We start from the raw sequence: 21,792 nt of genomic DNA on the forward strand, positions 1-21,792 counted from the left end.
ACCCTATTCACATTCGGGGGAGTGATAAGCAGGCTCATCCTTGCGGTTTTTGCACTAAACAGCCAGCTGATCAGTCCCGGTGAATAAACCTTATCTTCATGCATATCCGCCAGAGTCCTCCATGCCAGAAATCGGCATGATGACCTTGTTGAGCTCTCGTGTTGATCCCCATCAGGTTTGCTTTGCCATAGGCTCGTCTGTGACCTGTGAACATACTCTAAAAAGATGGCTCCTTGGCTATATGCAGGTTTTAAATCCATCTAAAGAGGCAAATTAAGAACAGTGTCAGGTAATGTATAGTCTTGAGTTTAAGCACATATTGTGAAGCCAAGATGCAGTCAGGCCGGGTCTGGTGATCTGTGCTCATTCAACAGGCAATAATTATCTGCCCCACAAAGCCTTCTTACAGTTCAGCATAATTGGGACTAATAACACACTGACCTTATGCCTGAGAATATTTATGGTGGCTGGTCTTTTCACCCTTGTCCTGTCAGAAGTGATGTAAGCCCCTCTTTGAAATCCTTGCCGTCCTCACATTGGGCACTTAAGAGACACATTGCTTTTAAATATGACAGCGGAGGGATAAGTGTAGCTTAATTTTGAATTTTGTAGTCTGGTGGAACTCGGCTGGTGACATTGTATAGAAAGAGCTCTCTGATTTATGAGATGAAGTTCTTAATGGTCGCGAAGGTTTCTGCGCAATAATTGGCTATCGCTGTATTCACTTGTCATGGTACAATGACTTGTGTATTAAGGAAATGGAGTTGGTTAGACGGAAGGAAGCCTTGCATGTCATCAAGTATCAAGGTGTCTCAGAGGACAACGTTCTAATCAGCTTTGCTGGCCTTGAGAACAGATTTGATTTGCGATGTCTACCCATACCGATGTAGTTAGCGCCTAAGCAAAAAAATAATGAAAAATGTGTTCAAAGGAAGCAGCGGATGTCAAATTTGTTTCTCCGTAATAATCTGTAGAAGTCTTTATCTATGTAAGAAGTGCCAGCAAATTAATGCACGTCTAGATAATATGGTGGCATAATTAGACTGTACAAGGGGAACATACCGCAATACCAGCTACGTCTTTATTCTAGTCTTCAAATTCAGACTCTATAGAATCCATATCTAATGATTGCCTGTTCTGTCAGTCCTATGTAGAAAAAAAAAAAAATAACATCTGTGGAAGACGCTCTGTAATGTGTTTTTTTATTTTTATTTATTTTTATATAGCCAATTTTAAAATGGTAATAGCCATTTCATTCTGTGTTGATGCTCATTATTTTATTATTTTTTTTTGCAGGAGTGTTGTAATAGCCCAGAAGAAGTCTGCTGCCCCCACGCCGTCTCCTCTCGGTGCCGTGCCGCATGCTGTCAGTGTCGTGTCATCAATGGAAGCTTCCCAAACGGCAGAAACAGACAGAGACTCTTCAGGTATGTAAATGCCAGTGAGACGTTTCTGTTCGTTCACAGCATGGCCTTATGTTCTGTAAATTTATTATAAGGGTCACAAGCAGGGAAAGGATGTTGGTACCATCCTGGGACAGAATAGAGTTGTATAGACTTTATTAGTTTAGAATGAATACCACTAAAAACATAAAAAGGCAAACTAAGGCCCCTTTCACACGGGCGAGTATGTGAGTTGAACTCCTTGCCCCCGCACTGAATCCCGACCCATTCATTTCTATGGGGCTGTTCACATGAGCGATGATTTTCACGCATCACTTGTGCATTGCTAGAAAATCGTAGCATGCTCTATTTTGTGCGTTTTTCACATAACGCAGGCCCCATAGAAATGAATGCGGATGCGGTGCAATTTTCATGCACGGTTGCTAGGAGACTATCAGGATGGAGACCCGATCATTATTATTTTCCCTTATAACATAATTATAAGGGAAAATAATAACATTCTGAATACAGAATGCATAGTAAAATAGCGCTGGAGGGGTTAACTCACCTTAATTTACTTGATCGGGCAGCCAGCATCTCTTCTGTGTGCAGGAACAGGACCTGTGGTGACGTCACTCCGGTCATCACATGGTCCATCACATGGTCCATCACATGATCCATCACATGGTCCATCACATGATCTATCACATGATCCATCACCATGGTAAAAGATCATGTGATGACCAGAGTGACGTCATCACAGGTCCTGTTCCTGCACACAGCAAAGAAAGAAGACAGAAGAAATGCCGGCTGCGCGATCAAGTGGATTAAGGTGAGTTCAATTATAAAAAAAATTAACCCCTTCAGCACTATTGTACTATGCATTCTGTATTCAGAATGCTATTATTTTCCCTTTATAACCATGTTATAAGGGAAAATAATGCAATCTACAGAACACTGATCCCAAGCCCGAACTTCTGTGAAGAAGTTGGGGTTTGGGTACCAAACATGCCGATTTTTCTCACGCGCGTGCAAAATGCATTACAATGTTTTGCACTCGCACTTGCATAACAGTGACAGCAGGGCACTCCCAGGGAGTGTTCCTGGGTGTGTATACAGCTGAGGAAACAATCTGCCGCCTCCTGTCCCTGCCTGGTGGTCATGTGACCGCCGGGAAGTGTAGGAGCTGTCGGGTCTTCTATATACCACGATCAGCCCTTCACTGAGGCTGTACAGTGCAGTATTCTGTTGTACAGCCTCTCTGGGGGGGGGGGGGATGTATTTCCACTGTAACTGGGGCTTCTACGTCAGCCCCAGTTACAGGAAAAATCAATAGTAAAAAAAAATAAAAATGAAGTTAAATGTCCCCTAGAAGTCTTGTATGTTTTTATGGAGGACACAAAGTGTAAAATAAAATAAAAAATAAAAAAATATTGTGTTTTGAAAAAAAAAAAAAAAAAGGTTCACATATAAAAAAATAATAATAATATATCATCAGGTGAACGCCGTAAAAATATAAACAAACATTGCGCCAAAACAGATTTTTTTTTTCTCCGTTAACTCTCCTCCCAAAAAACATAATGTTAATCAATCAAAAAGATCAAAATGCTCTTATTGTGTAAAACGTGAAAAAATTGACATATTTGGTATTGCTACGTCCGTAACAATTGGCTCTACAAAAATATCACATGATCTACCCAATCAAGTGAACGGTGTAAAAAATTATGCCAAAACAGCTTTTTTTGGTAACCTCACAAACAAAACGACATAATATCAATCAAAAAGTCGTATGTACCGTACCACAAAATAAGTCACTCATCCTGCAAAAAAACAAGCCCTCACCTGAGACTATAGCCAGAAAATAAAAAAATATGGCTCTAAGAAAATACCAACACAAAAACATGATTTTTTTTTTCTAAAAAATTTTATTTTCTAAAACGTAAAAATATTTTTTTTCTACATATTTGTTTTTGTTATTAACCGTCTGTAATGACCGGATCTATAAAAATATCACAGGATCTACCCCATCAAGTAAACAGTATAAAAAAAAATTGAAAAATTACACCAAACTGCTTTTTTGTAACTTCGCCTCCCATAAAAAGAGATCAAAAGCAACCAGAAAGCCAAATGTAGCCCAAAATGGTGCCAATAAAAACTACAACTTGTCCCGTGCAAAATAAGCCCTCACGCAGCTCATTGAACAAAAAAAGCTCCTTGCCTTCTGTGCCCTGTCATGTGCCCATACATCGGTATATGACCACATATGGGGTGTTTCTGTAAACTTCAGAATCGGGGTAATAAATATTGAGGTTTGTTTTGTTGTTAACCCTTGATGTATTCCAGGAAAAATCTAAAGGGTTAACAACATAAAACCAGTTTTGAATAGTTTGAGGGGTGTCGTTTCTAAAATAGGGTCATTTATGGGTTGGTTCTATTATGTAAGCTCCACACAGTGACTTCAGAACTGAACTGGTCCTTAAAAAGTTGACTTTGGAAATTTATAGAAAAATTTCAAAAATTGTTTCTAAAATTCTAAACCTTCTAACGTCCTAAAATAATAAAATTACATTGCCAAAATGATACCAACATAAAGTAGACATATGGGGAATGTTAATTTATGAATATTTTTTGAGGCATCACTATCTGTCTTAAGAGCAGAGAGATTCAAATTTAGAATTTTTTCTAAATTTCATTAACTTTAATTTTATTTTTATAAATAAAGGTAAAACATATTGACTCAAATTTACCATGAACATGAAGTACAATGTGTCACGAGAAAACAGTCTCTGAATGGCTTGGATAAGTAAAAGCATTCCAGAGTTATTACCACAAAGTGACACATGTCAGATTTGCAAAATTAGGCCTGGTCAGGAAGGGGGTAAATGGCCCGGTCTGGAAGTGATTAAAGGGAACCTATAACCAGGGTTGCACCGGGTATCAAATTATCGATACCCAATTGGTACTTTTGTACCCTGATCGACTCGATACTGGGATTTGCCATTTACTGATACCAGGTTGCACAGTAGCACAGACTAGTATCAGAGAACATGGCCCGCGCTGCTCTCAGCGAGCGCCATGTTCTCCTCAGCAGCACAGTGGAGAAGTCTCTCCCTCCCCACTGTGCCTCTGATGATCCCCACCGATCAGATGCTGATGACCAATCCAGAGGATAGGTCATCAGTATTAAAATCTTGGAAAACCCTTTTAAGTTTCTCCGGCAAAGCAACACACAAGACATGAAATGAATAAAATAAATGCATTTGCACATTGTGAACACTACCTGCAGGCTTCAGTATAGCTGACAGCTGAACACAATATAGAAAATATGCAAAATGGTCCCGGCAAAGCCCTTGCCGTATGTCTAGTAAATCTGTAATAGTAATTTGCCCTGATGGGCTACAGAGGGAGGGGAGTGTGCATATTCTTACTGGTCAAACTGAAATCTCCAGACACACTGTGGCAAATAATTGACATAATTGTAGCCTAAATATAACGTAGCGGTGAGATCATTGCAAAATGAAAGAAAATGAATCCAAATGAGACATTTAAGAAAACAAGAAAGTATTTATTATTGCCAGCTCCACATTCAACATTTAGACTAGTCATATACAAGCAATAATATAATTATGTGAAATGGTAACAATCATCTATTAGATAAAACACAGCTAATAGTCCAAGGAAAACACTCGGTGATGCATGCAGAAACACACATACGGCTCTGACGTCCATTCTCATTTCTTCATCTGCAGTACACTTATGGCACCATTTTTCTCCATGTTAGATACTCCGGAGAGCATGATTATGTTAATTTTTGTAGTTATGTCACTGGCTTGTAAATGTTCAAAAATGTTACTTATAATTGTAAAGGGGTTTCTGACATATACAGGGTGGCCCATTAAAACGTAGCCTGCCTTCAGCGATGGTATAAAAAAAGAAATAAAATCACATACAGCACTTCTTTTTATAAAAGAATGGTATAAACATACAAAGTATAAGAAGTGTACTAAAGGGAGTAAGGTAGGGATTGAGCTGGAAAAGGACTTATTTTTTTATATTTTTTGTCCTTTAAGTAAACTTAATGCAGCATTTCTACAGGGCGGCCCATGAAAAAGTAGCTCGCCTCCAACTATAGTATGACAAGATGAACGAGCAAGTGGATTATTTTTTTAACCCCTTAACGCCCAGTGCTGTACATGTACGGCGCTGGCCAGGTCTTTAAAGATGGTGCCCGCTCCTGAGCGCTGCGGGCGCCATAGCCGCAGGTGGCCATCTGCTTCTCATAGCAGACACCCGCGGCTCATGTTCGCAACAGGCAGTAATGCCGTCGGCAGACATTTAACCCCTCAGTTGTCGTGGTCAATCCTGACCACGGCATCTGAGCGTGTGAAACACAGGAAGCATGTGCTTGCGGTGATGCTTCGGCTCCCCTTTGCAGCGATCGGAGGAACCGGAGTCTGTGTGCAGCAGCCCCTGTCTTTGTGAATGACAGGAGGCTGCTGCATAGTATTTCCTATGGAGCCCTTGCCTGTAATAGGGCTCCATAAGAAAGTCGTAAAATCATAATAGATTCCAATGCAAGTGCATTGGAGTCTATGATAACAGCAGTCTAATGATTGCATGTTAAAGTTCCCTATGGGAACTATTAAAAAAAAACACAAAAATTCAAATCATCCCCCTTTTCCCAAAATAAAATTAAAATAATAAAAGAAATAAAAAAATGTTTTTGGTCACTTCATTTTCTTCCAATTTTTTTTTTATAAAAAGTGATCAAAAAGTCATACACACCCCAGAATGGTATCAATGAAAAGTTCAGATCGCCCAGCAAAAAATCAGCCCGTACACATAATTACATAAATACAGCTCCGTACGCATAACTACAAAAAAAGTTATAGGTGTCAAAATATGGCGACAAAAAAATAAGATTTTTCCCCCCCACTTTTTTCTTTTTTTTTTTTTTTCAAAACGCAAGAAAAGCTATACATATAAGGTATCGCTGGATTCGTACTGACCTGTAGAATAAAAGTAACCAGTCAGTTTTATCGTACATCGAACGTCGCAAATAAATAATAAAAAAAAAAAAAATGTAAAACTGCGGTAGAATTTTTTTTTTTTTTTTTTTTTTTTTTTTGGGGGGGCAATTTCACCCTATTGGGAATTTTCTTTCCCGCTTCCCACTACATCATATGCAATATTAAATGGTGGTGTTGGAAAGTACAACTTGTCCCGCAAAAAACAAGCCCTCATATTGCTATGTGAACAAACAAATAAAAAAGTTATGGATCTGGGAAGGCAGGGAGCACAAAACGAAAACGCAAAGAAACCATAGTCACAAAAGATGCTGAAGGTTCCCCATTCACATCTATGCATCTTTGGGCACCTCGGATTATGTTGGCTGATACCGCCTGCAGCTCTTCAACAGTGATGCTGCAGAAGAAAAAAAATGTCCTGCTTTTTCTAACCAGATGGGGCAACATGCCACACCTCACGGAACTCACAGGTACGGGTTCATGAACGGTTTACAGAGGAGCGACCTGTGAGCAAGGGCTGACGGCCACCAAGTTCCCCAGCCTTGTCCTCATGCGGTTTTTATCTGTGGGGAAATTTAAAACAAAGTGCACGCTAACAATCCACATCCCTTGGCTGAACGCATGGAGAACATCACAAACACTATCCGCATTATCACCAACATAATCCGACGTGCCCAAAGATGTGAACCGGGAACACTTTCAGCATCTTTTGTGACTTGTGGGTAATTAAAAAAAACATCCACTTGCTCGTTCATCTTGTCAGCTCGTTCATACTATTGCTGGAGGCAGGCTACTTTTTCGTAGGCCGCCCTGTAGAAAGGTGGCGTTATGCTCGAGAACGCTACAGATAGAAACACTGATTTACCTGACATCTGTTTCATCTAGCTCCACCGTAAACTGGCATGCTTTGCCTTCGCTCATTCATCAGGTGATCACATCTTTCCTGTGACACATTAAAGGGGTTCTCTGGGAATTATTTGAAATGGCCACAAGCAATCTGTCCTACAACGTGAGCAGGGCTGGTTACCTCGGCTTGCAGCGCTGTTTAGGGGTGTGAGGAGACGGGGCCTCACTACACTGCTCTACAGTAGATGTAATGATGTGATCCTGCCTATCATATGCCAACGAGCATTTCGCTTGTTAATCGGGTGATCGGCTGAACCTTTACACGAGTAGATCGTCAGGAACGTTGTTCCTAATAATCTGCCTCTTTAAATCTACCTTTAGGCTTTCTTTGTGTGTTGTTTATTATCATTATTATCTATTTTTATTTTTTTTGGTGGTGGTAGTGGTGTGAGATTCAGGGGAAGACATTCATACTGAATAATGGCTAGAAACAATGCATTTAATTGGTAGAGAATGGAATTCACACTGAAATGTTAAATATATAGGATCTTTGGAGTGAGATTACCAGATTTCCATCACATCAGAGAACATACAAATACTTAAGTTCTTTTTATGAGGCATCAGAAAAGACATTGTTTGTCTCGAGCCTCGGGGACTGTGAATGTTCAGGAGGCTGTGTGGAGAAGGGTGCTAGGCTGATGATCTATTTGCATCTTCTTTTATGTTCTTCTGAGTGTCTGTAAAACTGTCAGTTTGAAGGAGCCAGTTTATCAGTGAAAGGATGAGCGAGATAAGCTGGTTTGGTTCCAGATGTTTGGACGGCTACTGTACTTATTGCTTACATGTGTAGTGTTAGATTTATCATGTTGTGTTAACACGTGCCACAGTGAAAATCAGATTTTTATCCATCTTTTTTTATGGAATGCTGAAAGTTCCTGGAACTCTGACACACATAGTTGTAAGTTTATACAGAGAGCATATGGCATAACTTTTACTGCATGTACACCAGTTATGCCATGATTAATGGCATAAGAATACATGACAATCTCTTTCTGACAAAGCTAGAACCTGTCCTGTACCTCACGTGGATCCAGAGATCTCTGAATCATTGCTCCAGTTGCTCTGCTTGTTTCTCTTCAGGCTGGAGCTTAGGGGATGTGTCCTTTCTCAAGGGGCATGTCCTTTTTGCTGCAGCTCTTTCCCTACCTCAGCTCAGGTGGTGTGGCCTTTCTTCTACAGCGCTCTCCTTGTAACCGTAGATAGGGCTGGTGGCAGTTGAAGAATGTGATTGAGCATGTGCGACCATAGTCATTCAGCTCAGTAGGTGGACATGCACAACATTACTATAGAGATTAAACATCAGGGGATGCCATCATAATGAAGTAAAGAGAATATTAACTTGTTTTTTAAAGGGAACCTGTATGCTACCCTCACTGAGCGTTTCTAAATGTTCATTGTGTTACCCTAAGCATATAAATTACACTTTTATATTCATTTGCAGATGAATTCAATAGGTATTATGCATTTTTGTACTTCCGGCCTTTTATGCAAATTAACATTATAGTCATATCTTACATGTGTGACCAGAGAAGAGTCATATTTTCAAACTCCGAAACATCTCAGGTTAATTTTGCATATGTATCAAATAGTTTTTTTAATACAATAAAAGCACACAGAGCTAATGGGTATTGCGGATGTGCCAGCGGCCATCTAGCAACCTATGTCCTCAGCTCTATACCCAAAATCCAGGTGACAGGTTCCCTTTAATGCTGAATTATATTAAGATACTATGTAATTGTGTCAGTACCCCTTTAAAGAGGACCTTTCACTAGAATAAAACATCTAAACTAACTATACTGACATGGAGAGCGGCGCCCAGGGATCTCCCTGCACTTACTATTATACCTGGGCGCCGCTCCGTTCTCCCGGTATAGCCACCGGTATCTTCATAGTTAGGCTCCACCCAGTGGAACCTGCCAGCCTCTCCTTCTCCCATGCTGTAGACCTGGCCAATCTCAGCGCTCAGCTCATAGCCTGAGAGGCTTTTTTTTCTCTCAGGCTATGAGCTGAGCGCTGCGATTGGCCAGCGCTACAGCATGGGAGAAGGAGAGGCCGGCAGGTTCCCCTGGGTGGAGCCTAACTATGAAGATACCGGTGGCTATACCGGGAGAACGGAGCGGCGCCCAGGTATAATAGTAAGTGCAGGGAGATCCCTGGGCGCCGCTCTCCATGTCTGTATAGTTAGTTTAGATGTTTTATTCTAGTGAAAGGTCCTCTTTAACATCAGGTGTTTACGCCCTGTTCACATTACATTTTGAGCCTGCGTTTGGGGTGTATATATTTACACGGGCAGTATTTTTTTTTTTTTTTTTTTTTTTTACAGTGGGAGTCTATTAGTAACTTATCTCACTGCATAAAGTGAGATGCTATATAGTTTTCTGCCAGTATACTCTGGAAGCTTTTTCCCAGCGTTCACACCAAATGGAGACTCAGACCCTGATGTCAGCAGGGCCTAATCTGTCGGAACGATTCTGAACTATTATCTGCAGTAATAAGTGAGTCCAGAACTCCCTGTTTTATTTTCTTACTGCCCTGTTTCCTCTACTGTCAGCAATGAAAGCTGCGCTGAAATCCATAGTCAGGACTGCTCTGCTAACATAATGGAGAGGACCACTGACAATGGATTTCAGTGCAGTTCTGAGCGCTGATAGTGGAGGAATGGGGGGCAGTAGAAACCTAAAAAATTGTCATCTGGACGCCTAATCTCCAGTACTGCTCATGTATTACTGCAGATAATAGTCCAAGATCATGCTGACTAATTCCCTTTAAAGCTGTCGGTAAGAACTGGCTGATTATTTAATGTGCATAACAAATGGATGTGGGACTATATTGGGGTGAGAATCGGGCATGTTGGATTGCAACATGCCCATACTTTGTTCTCAAGGGAAATAGCCAGCTTGGTAACATTTGGCTGACAGGCATTACACGTGTAATGCCTATGTTTAGGGCTCAGGTGCACAGCCATATGTATTTTGTGTATTTTACTTCTGTGTTGCATCCGCATCTTTTGCAGACTCATTGATTTCAGTGGTTTCATGGGCAAGAATAGGACATGTTTTGTCTTTTGCGGAAAGCACACGGATGCACAGGGAGCCTGTTACCATGAAAATGCAATGTAAGCTACAAGCGGTGTTTATAGAGCAGGTGGAGCTGAGCAGATTGATATATACCGTAGTTTTATGGGAAATAACAGGTAACTTAATCACTTTAATTCCTCTTTATGCTGGGCTTTGAAGAGGTGGTCCTATCAGTGACTTCGGGCTATCTCTGAATGCTCATAGAGAGCAGGCTGTCAATCACTGATAGGACCTCCTCCATAACTTTAAAGACCGGAATGAGCAGAGATATAAATTAAATGTTTCACTGAATCTTTTCTCACTAAACTATATATCAATCTGCCCAGCACCTTCTGCTCTATAACATGTTACCTGCAGCTCAAACACAATGCTCGGGTGTAGCGTGGGGCTACACCTTAGGATACTTTCACACTAGCGTTCGATCGGATCCGTTCTGAACGGATCCGATCATAATAATGCAGACGGAGGCTCCGTTCAGAACGGATCAGTCTGCATTATATTGGCAAAAAAAAGCTAAGTGTGAAATTAGCCTGAGCGGATCCGTCCAGACTTTTACATTGAAAGTCAATGGGGGACGGATCCGCTTGAAGATTGAGCCATATTGTGGCATCTTCAAACGGATCCGTCCCCATTGACTTACATTGTAAGTCTGGACGGATCCGCACGCCTCCGCACGGCCAGGCGGACACCCGAACGCTGCAAGCAGCGTTCAGGTGTCCGCCTGCTGAGCGGAGGCTGAACGCCGCCAGACTGATGCAGTCTGAGCGGATCCGCATCCATTCAGACTGCATCAGGGCTGGACGGAAGCGTTCGGGTCCGCTCGTGAGCCCCTTCAAACGGAGCTCACGAGCGGACAGCCGAACGCTAGTGTGAAACTAGCCTTAAAGCATTATCTAAGTCCCTTTGGTCATCACCCTTTAACCCCTATACAGAAATCAGGACAGCACTACAGGGGAACCACTAGGCCAGTGGTGGCGAACCTATGGCATGGGTGCCAGAGGCGGCACTCAGAGTCCTCTCTCTGGGCACCCGCACCGTGGAAAAAGTATTTGGTGTATACCAATATGCCTTAGACTTTTCCTGCCATTCATCAGCGTAGGGCGCACTATGAACAGCACAGGAAGCACATTGAATGCAGGCAGGCTATTATAGCTAAAATAAAAAGTACATGGAAGATATACTATATTGGGCTGTAGTGTTCAGGTTACATTGCAGTGTTGGCACTTTGTGATAAATAAGTGGGTTTTGGGTTGCAGTTTGGGCACTCGGTCTCTAACAGGTTCACCATCACTGCACTAGGCCATTATCACTTGGGGAAGTCTCTGTTAAGTGGCTACTGACAAACACCGTGGAACTCTGATTGTTCAGGCAAAACCACATTTGGGAGCAGGCATACTTGTAATCCAACAAACAGCACGAGGTCAGAGAAAGCAGCTCAGGTCCCATATGAGGAATAGGCAGAGGTTAGGAAAGGCTCAAAGGGGAAGGTGCCTTAAATACCCCAGGGTGGCTTGCCATAGGTTGTATGTTTTGCATTCCTGCCCTAACTGCCTATGAAGAGCAGGCCAACGTGGACTGGATTGAGTAGTGACCCCGACTGTCATGGACTGCCATAGCACAAGAGTAAGGAGCCAGATACAGGAGGACGGTGGTGATCACAAAGAGCCAGCATCACATAAGTATTGTTCCCCTCACATATTTGTCTACATAAAAAGTTGTCCAACTTTGTAAATTCATTCATTTCTTTCTTTATTTTTTTTTCTCCTGCTGAATTACATCCAGTATTATATCCTAGAGCTGCATTCACATATCTGCAAGCTTCAGAGCTGGTATCTCCCAGGAATCCTTTCTGTCTTGATGTCTGTGCAGAATTCTGGGAAGTGTAGTCTTTATACTAGGCACTGTTCAATAATCTGATATAAGAGAAGTAAAGGTGGCCATGGACACTTCATGGTCATTTTATATAGGACTATTGTTCAGGCAGTTATGAGGAACAAACCAAACCATTCCTGATAATTGCCTGATTATCGGGCAGGTGAAACTGTACTTAAATGCTGCAATCACCTCCCCTATACCGGGACAAGTCATGGCTGCTGCAGTCATGCCCAGACATATCCATTGTTGCTGGGCAGCAGATCTTTGTGAAAGGACCTTTAGATAAATTGGTAGCTAATCCTCCCATTCTCGACTTAACTAGAGGAAATTATCTGGCATGTAGATTGTGAGGCACAGGTCTATTCAGAAAGTGTTTCCTCACTCCCCATAAACTTGCATACTCTAATTAGGTAAGATTTTATTTCAGTGGGGTGAAAGGGTTAAGCTTCTAGGTAAGGCTACTTTCACACTAGCGTTGTTAGAATCTGGCAGGCAGTTCCATTGCCGGAACTGCCTGCCGGATCCGGAAATCCGTATTCAAATGGATATATTTTTATTTTATTTTATTTTTCTTCTTTTCTGGATACGTACCTTTTCATTGCAATACCGGATCCATCTTTCCGGTATCATCCGGAATAACTGATCCAGTATTGAATTTTTTTCAAAGCTAGAAAGAACTGCACATTTTCAATGGAAATTTAATGCCAGATCTGGCAAATGCAGTATTTTGTTCGGTCAAATACCGTACAAGGGACAGAATGGAAGACCTCCTGATGCATACTGAACTGATTGCTTTCCATTCCGAATGCATTGGGACAAAACTGAAGTTTTTTTTTCTTTTTTCTAGTATTGAGACCCTTTACCGGATTCCAATACCGGAAAAGACTAACGCTAGTGTTAAAGTACCCTTACTCTCTCTTTTGGGAAGTAGGATCTGAAAGTAGTGTTCATGGTAATGTATGTAAAAATGTGATTGTATTATTATTTTCTTCCTGCTATCATAACTTTTCATACAATTTTTTTATTTTGAATTTTCCCTTTTTACATTATTTTTTATTTTATTTTTTATAGAAAGCCACTAGAATGTCATTGATTTAATGGGTGGGAGTCCAGCCTTTTGGGAGCACCACCTGGTTTAGCTCTGTATCTCCTTCCCTGTTTTTATCCTGCACAGTGCACCAGCCACTGACCTGTATTGTGGCCCCATTAAAGGGATATATTAGAAAGGAACGCAATGCTAAACCAGTCTCCTAAAAGGTGAGGGTTCCAGAGGTTTTCTTCTCTCTAAAGCCATGGGGTACATTTGCTTCACAGAAGTATACCTGAAACAAAATGATTACTTGAACGTCTTCTTCCTTCTATAGGCAGCGGATCATCCAATGCAAAGCTACCATCTGTCCAGGCTGTTGACTCTGTACCAGAAGATTCTGCTTCCCACATGAGGTAAGCTTATTGATTTCCCTGTAGATATTGGTTAAAGGGGTTGATCGCGCAGGGCAAGGGTTCTTTTGTTTTCAATAACACACTGCCGGGCGGAAACTTCCGCCCGGCAGTGTGTTCGGTGATGTCACCGGCTCTGATGGGTGGGCTTTAGCCATCAGTGCCGGTGACGTCACCGGGCTTCCTGGCAGCCCAATGGAGAGCCCCGGTACGTCACCGGATCTCCCAAAAATGCCTTTGCCTTGCGTGATTTAGCGCATCTATTGGGGGGTGGTTTCAATATTGTCTGCAATTAGCGGCACATGTAATCTTTTGAATTTCCCCTTTAATTTGGATTTCTTATATCCTGTGTCTGGTGATGAGCTGCTTATCGCAGCGCTTGCCTGCACTGCTTCTACTCATTTTATAATTGTCTATGTTTTGTTGTAATATTTATTACCCAATAAAATTTGTCATTTTTGTATATGTGTATCCCCTGTTTAATTGGTTGTGTTATATTTTGGCACACATTAAGCTCATCCTTTGGATGATGAAGTAGGTTGTGATTAAAAAGTCATCCACACCCCAAAATAGTACCCATTAAACGGTCATCTCATCCCGCAAAAAATGAGACCCTACCTAAAACGGCTATTTTTTTGTTACCTTTTACCTCCCAAAAAGTATTATATAGAGCAACCAAAAATCATATGTACCCTAAAATAGTACCAACAAAACTGCCACCTTATCCCGTAGTTTCCAAATTGGGGTCACTTTTTGGGAGTTTCTACTCTAGGGGTGCATCAGGGGTTCTTCAAATGTGACATGGCAACTTAAAATTATCCCAGTGAAATCTGCCCTCCAAAAACCATATGGCGTTCCTTTCCTACTGCGCCCTACCTTGTGCCCATACAGCGGTTTACAACCACATATGGGGTGTTCCTGTAAACTACAAAATCGGGATAATAAATATTGAGTTTTGTTTGGCTGTTTTTTGCTTTGTTAGCGGGAAAAAAATGGATTAAAAGGGAAAATCTGCCAAAAAGTGAAATTCGGAAATTTCATCTACATTTTCCTTTAATTCTTGTGGAACACCTAAAGGGTTAACAAAGTTTGTAAAATCAGTTTTGAATACCTTGAGGGGTGTAGTTTCTAAAAAGCCCCACAAAGGGACTTCAGACCTGAACGGGTCCTTAAAAACTGGGTTTTGGAAATTTTCTTAAAAATTTTAAGATTTGCTTCTAAGCCTTCTAACATCCCAAAAAAAGAAAATGTCATTTACAAAATGATCCAAACATGAAGTAAACATATGGGAAATGTAAAATAATAACTATTTTAGGAGGTATCACTATCTGTTTTAAAAGCGGACAATCTGAAATTTTCAAAAATGCAAATTTTTCCCTTTTTTTTTGTTGTAAATTTGTTTTTGTTTTTTTTCTGTAGCCGCACAGCCCCCAAACAGAGTTTGTTCAAAACAATATTGTCCTTTCCTGCCTGCACTAACATTGTTCGGGATAATCAGTGGGCTGTTAAACCACTGGCGCGATGCATTAGTATATTTACATATGTTATTAGACATGTAAGGTTTCACACCAGACTACAACTGATTACTAGGGGACCCAGCAAGGGGACACTTTTTGATCATCTTATTGCCAAGGGACACTTCTAAGAAGTAGGGATTATTAAAAGCAGGGGACACCTAAGCATAGTGTGTATGCAAATGTTTCTTCTGTCTTTTAAGTAAAGGTTTTTCTTACTATTAGTATTACAGAGAGATTGGAACATGCACTGGAAAAGGCCGCTCCACTCCTGAGGGAGATATTTGTGGACTTCGCCCCATTTCTTTCTCGTACCCTTTTAGGAAGTCATGGCCAAGAGTTACTTATTGAGGGGACGAGTAAGTATAATGCTGCTGTTAATGGAATGACTCAATTCGATAATATTGCTGTTTTATGCTATTAGTTGCATGCTTTTATGCATGTAAATATTTGCAGGACCTCAGTGTGTGAGTGCTTGTATTATATTATTGTTCGTTCTAAATGCACATCGGTTCACTTAATTTGTACATTTTGTTTCTTGAGGATTGAACGTTGGTATAATGGTTCCCTGTAGAGTGCAAAGCTAGTGTGAATACAGCCCTGCCCACAGCGCACATGAAATTTCTTTTGCACACATGGGATTTCTCAAGATTAGCTTTTTTGAAATAAGAGAGTGTACGTTGCGGGGCAGCCTACCCTACATGGAGGCATACTTAGTCAGAAACTTATTTTTGGCTGCTGTAAATGAGTATTACAGGATTGACTTACATTTAGAACCCCCCTCCTTCAGACCTGTAAACAGAAGCATACTTACCTGTTCCTCGCTGCAAGGATCCAGCTCCATAGGCTCACCGCTATCCTTACTGCTCTTTGGTCCCTGCATGTAATCTTTGGCCATGGACAGGGAGGAGTCCCCAAGAGTGGGAGATTAGAAATGGTTCAATCCTCGAATACCCCTTTAAAACCAAAATTAATGTATTACTGTTTATTTAGGGATGAGCGATTATCTCATCCCTGGTTACTAAGGCGAGATGAGGCACAGTCCCAACTTCCAGCTGGATGGGAGACAGCAGAGTGTGCGCCACTCACTGTTTCAGTAGCTGCTATTGTTGTGCTTGAAACCTACAGAAACCATGTAGCACAGCAAGATAGCATGTTTCCAAGCTAGGGAAACAATATAGCTTGCTGCGCTATATTTTTTCCATAGCTCCCATGCACCTCTGACAGAACAGCCTACCGGATTGCTTTAAAGGGAACCTGTAACCGAGATTGTGTGTATAGAGCTGAGGACATGGGTTGCTAGATCGCCGCTAGCACATCCGCAATACCCAGTCCCCATAGCTTTGTGTTCTTTTATTTTGTAAAAAAAAAACAATAAAACTATTTGATACATATGCAAATTAACCTGAGATGAGTCCTGTATGTAAGATGAGTCAGGGACAGGACTCATCTCAGGTTAATTTGCATATGTATCAAATCGTATTTTTTTTTTTTTACCCAATAAAATCACACAGAGCTATGGGGACTGGGTATTGCGGATGTGCTAGCGGCCATCTAGCAACCCATGTCCTCAGCTCTATACACAAAATCCCGGTGACAGGTTCCCTTTAACACTTTATTTTGCTACCGAATTTTGTGCCAAAACTTTTGTGCAAGTTGACGCCATTTAGGCCACACCCATTTCATCCCTTCCTCCCAAGTAAGTGAGTTAGGCCCCTTTCACACGGGCGAGTTTTCCGTGCGGGTGCGATGCGTGTGGTGAATGTATTGCACCCGCACTGAATCCTGACCCATTCATTTCTATGGGGCTGTGCACATGAGCGGTGATTTTCACACATCACTTGTGCGTTGAGTGAAAATCGCAGCATGCTCTATATTGTGAGATTTTCATGCGACGCAGGCCCCATAGAAGTGAATGGGGTGCGTGAAAATCGCATAGCATCCGCAAGCAGATGCGGTGCGATTTGCACGCACGGTTGCTAGGAGACGATCGGGATAGAGGCCCGATCATTATTATTTTCCCTTAGAACACGGTTAAAAGGGAAAATAATAGCATTCTGAATACAGAATGCATAGTAACAGCGCTGGAGGGGTTAAAAAAAAAATTACATTTTTTTTAACTCACCTTAGTCCACTTGATCGCGAAGCCCGGCATCTCCTTGTGTCTCCTTTGTTGAATAGGACCTGTGGTGAGCATTAAATACAGGTAAAGGACCTTTGATGACGTCACTCCGGTCATCACATGGTACGTCACATGATCTTTTACCATGGTGATTCACCATGGTAAAAGACCATGTGATGACCGGAGTGATGTCATCAAAGGTCCTTTACCTGTATTTAATGCTCACCACAGGTCCTATTCAACAAAGGAGATACCGGCTTCGCGATCAAGTGGACTAAGGTGAGTAAAAAATTTTTATTTTATTTTTTTAACCCCTCCAGCGCTGTTTTACTATGCATTCTGTATTCAGAATGCTATTATTTTCCCTTATAACCATGTTATAAGGGAAAATAATACAATCTACAGAACACTGATCCCAAACCCGAACTTCTGTGAAGAAGTTCGGGTTTGGGTACCAAACATGCGCAATTTTTTTCACGCGAGTGCAAAACGCAATACAATGTTTTGCACTCGCGCAGAAAAATCGCGGGTGTTCCCGCAACGCACCCGCCTCTTATGCGGGCCAAAAATAAGGCGTCCGTGTGAAAGAGCCCCCCCCCCCATTCCATCATCATCCCCGTGCCATGAGTCCCTTAGCGCCATCAGCCCCCTCCATGCCCTCAGCTCCCCTTAGTGCCATCAGTCCTCTATGCCATTAGCTCCCCCCAGTGCCATCAGTCCTCTGTGCCATCAGCTCCCCCAGTGCCATCAGTCCTCTGTGCCATCAGTCCTCTGTGCCATCAGTCCTCTGTGCCATCAGCTCCCCCAGTGCCATCAGTCCCCCCAGTGCCATCAGTCCCCCCAGTGCCATCAGTCCCCCCCAGTGCCATCAGTCCCCCCCAGTGCCATCAGTCCCCCCCAGTGCCATCAGTCCCCCCCAGTGCCATCAGTCCCCCCCAGTGCCATCAGTCCCCCCCAGTGCCATCAGTCCCCCCCAGTGCCATCAGTCCCCCCCAGTGCCATCAGTCCCCCCCAGTGCCATCAGTCCCCCCCAGTGCCATCAGTCCCCCCAGTGCCATCAGTCCCCCCCAGTGCCATCAGTCCCCCCCAGTGCCATCAGTCCCCCCCAGTGCCATCAGTCCCCCCCAGTGCCATCAGTCCCCCCCAGTGCCATCAGTCCCCCCCGTGCCATCAGTCCCCCCCGTGCCATCAGTCCCCCCCGTGCCATCAGTCCCCCCCGTGCCATCAGTCCCCCCAGTGCCATCAGTCCCCCCAGTGCCATCAGTCCCCCCCAGTGCCATCAGTCCCCCCCAGTGCCATCAGTCCCCCCCAGTGCCATCAGTCCCCCCCAGTGCCATCAGTCCCCCCCCAGTGCCATCAGTCCCCCCCAGTGCCATCAGTCCCCCCCAGTGCCGACATCAGTCCCCCCCCCCCGCTGACATCAGTCCCCCCCCCCCCGCTGACATCAGTCCCCCCCCCCGCTGACATCAGTCCCCCCCCCCCGCTGACATCAGTCCCCCCCCCCCCCGCTGACATCAGTCCCCCCCCCCCCCCGCTGACATCAGTCCCGCCCCCCCCCCGCTGACATCCAGTCCCCCCCCCCCGCTGACATCAGTCCCCCCCCCCCCGCTGACATCAGTCCCCCCCCCCCCCGCTGACATCAGTCCCCCCCCCCCCCGCTGACATCAGTCCCCCCCCCCCCGCTGACATCAGTCCCCCCCCCCGCTGACATCAGTACCCCCCCCCCCCGCTGACATCAGTCCCCCCCCCGCTGACATCAGTCCCCCCCCCCCCCGCTGACATCAGTCCCCCCCCCCCGCTGACATCAGTCCCCCCCCCCGCTGACATCAGTCCCCCCCCCCCCGCTGACATCAGTCCCCCCCCCCCGCTGACATCAGTCCCCCCCCCGCTGACATCAGTCCCCCCCCCCCGCGACATCAGTCCCCCCCCCCGTGATCATCAGTCCCCCCCCCCCGCTGACATCAGTCCCCCCCCCCGCTGACATCAGTCCCCCCCCCCCGCTGACATCAGTCCCCCCCCCCCGCTGACATCAGTCCCCCCCCCCGCTGACATCGGCCCCTCGTGCCACCGCTGACATCGGCCCCTCCGTGCCACCGTGTCCCCCCGCTGACATCGGCCCCTCCGTGCCACCGTGTCCCCTCCGTGCCACCGTGGCCCCCACAACCCCACCAGCAGATTCGGGTCGCAGCTAATGAGAATACTTAACTTTCCTGCCGTGCAGGGCTATCTGACATGGAGTCCGCAGGAGAAGGACCACGTCTTCTTCCCAGCATCCACTGGGATGGACCTGACGTCACACAAAGTGTCAGGCAGCGTTCTGACTATGTGTGCATGCAAGGCCCTGGTCAGTGCAGTGCGGTGCCCACGGGAGGCCACGGAGCGGTCAGTGATAGCTGGCTTCACTTCACTCACGCTCTGTGGTCACATGATTAAGGGTCCATTCACATGTCCGCAGTGTTTTTCTGATCCGCAAAACACCGGGCCGGCACCCCAATAGAAATGCGTAATCTTGTCCGCACCGGCGGTCAAGAATAGGACATGTTCTATTTATTTATTTATTTATTTTTTGTGGAGCCGCGGACTGGAAGTGCGGATGCGGACAGCACACTGTGTGAAAATGAATGGGTCTGCACCTGTTCAGCAAAATTGCTGAATGGATCCTGACCCACAGTGCGGACATGTGAATGGACTTAAAACGAATCCTTGATGCAGGGAAATTGCATCGAGGATTTTTTTGTATTAAGTAATCATTGCAGCTCTAGTGCAGGGTTCTTTTCTTTTTGTTCCATTTGATTCATTAATATGTCTAACACTATATGCACCAAATTTTTGCACATTTTACTTCCAGGTTAGGCTCGATTACATTAGTTTCCTGTTGGATGAATCATTTATGTAGATGTATATAAATTAGACTTCAGTTAGTATTTCAATATTCTGTCCATGTCTGTGCAAGGGTCTTCCCAGATCTAGTCCAACCATCTCCACCTCGAGTATAAACAAGGAAAAATATCATATAGGTAACTACTTAAGTTCCTGCTTAGGTTTACCATGAGGCCAAGGGTCAAAGTAGTAATAAGAGCGGTTGGGATGTCTGCTGCCACTAAGCAAAATGGAAACTTGATTGATAGCTAGAGGGCTGAAGTAAAGGGAAGGTGGCGGAGAAAGCAAAGGTCAATGAACCATTTCCCTCCTCTGCATATATAATGAACATGTGGATATTAAGAATTCTCTCAACATATGTTTTGCACTTCTTCAGGCGATGTGAAAAGAAACCATAACATGTCTGTGGATCATTATTTATGTATGAATATTTTAGGTTATCCTCCTGTCTTTATGTATTGTTTGCTAGTCCGCACACTGGGTCGTTTCTACTTTTGTGCTGCTGTTAATGTCGACTTGCTTATTGTATGAGTAAAACACACAAAATGTCCTATGTCCTATATAACGGTTGTTTTCAGCCCTGGTTTGTAATGTAACCCCTGGTCTGAAAATAATATAATCACTTCATTTTTGATCATTTAGGCGCTCAGACATTTCTACCTGCTTTTCTAATGCTGCTCTGTGGTCTGAACTTTGTAATGTCTTTGCGACCTTTCTTTTAGATTGTTAAAAGGTTTTTTTCCCGTCCTATTTATCTTGATGGGTTATCTTCAGGATAGGTTATCAATATCCTTTTGGTTGGCATCCAACACCCCACACCTCTAGTAGCTCGGTGGCAGAACTACAGCACCGTCCATTGTGTGTATTGAATAGAACTGGTTACTACAGCACTGCTCCCATTGAAATAATTGGGAGCAGTGCTGCAATCACCAGCTCCATCCACAGCACACTGACAGAAGTCAGAGCTGGAAGTACAACGCTCCATCCAAACACCAGATCTACAGCAGAACAGCTGACTGATGGGCTGTGAGACCACCATTAATCAGATTCTGATGGCTTATCATGAGGGTCGGCTATAAATTATTATAGGACCGGAAAACACTGGTCGCAAGAAATCCAACATGGCTAGATTTCTTGGAACGGTTGCGGTGATCCCATTAATTTCTATGGGATCACAGCTACGCAACTATCCTGGCCGTGACAGCTGTTGGGCAAGCAGTGATGCCATATAGCCCTAGCCTTAAGGGATCTTTTGTGCACAGTGCTGGTCATGTACCTGCAGTAGCTAAAGCATTTGCTGCCAGCTATGGACTTCACTATAGATACACAAGCTTGGTTGACCATGCATGGGGACTAAAGCTGGCCATAAATTTGAGATGATGATCGGCCATTACTTCGAACAATCCTGCCAACTAAACTGCCCGACCAGGGAGTAACTTTTTTTTAATTTTTTATTATTATATTTTTTTTTTTATATTAAAACTGACTCCTTGGTGCTTCAGCAAATGTCAAGTGATCGTCTGAATTCAGTCAATCATGTCATCAACATGCAGTTAGTGATGATCAATG

The 21,792-nt window shown here is 43.7% G+C and overlaps 1 protein-coding gene across 1 annotated transcript in view; it reads left to right on the plus strand.

Moving 5' to 3' along the window:
* Positions 1-21,792, plus strand: part of LRBA (LPS responsive beige-like anchor protein) — a 568,467-nt gene that overhangs the window by 98,152 nt on the left and 448,523 nt on the right. The window contains exons 30-32 of the mRNA XM_044300361.1: positions 1,297-1,427; positions 13,632-13,710; positions 15,447-15,580. Coding sequence (XP_044156296.1) covers positions 1,297-1,427; positions 13,632-13,710; positions 15,447-15,580 — 344 coding nt within the window. The remainder of the gene's footprint in view (positions 1-1,296; positions 1,428-13,631; positions 13,711-15,446; positions 15,581-21,792) is intronic.

The sequence above is a fragment of the Bufo gargarizans genome, chromosome 1 (assembly GCF_014858855.1).
Source record: "Bufo gargarizans isolate SCDJY-AF-19 chromosome 1, ASM1485885v1, whole genome shotgun sequence".
Taxonomy (NCBI): domain Eukaryota; kingdom Metazoa; phylum Chordata; class Amphibia; order Anura; family Bufonidae; genus Bufo; species Bufo gargarizans.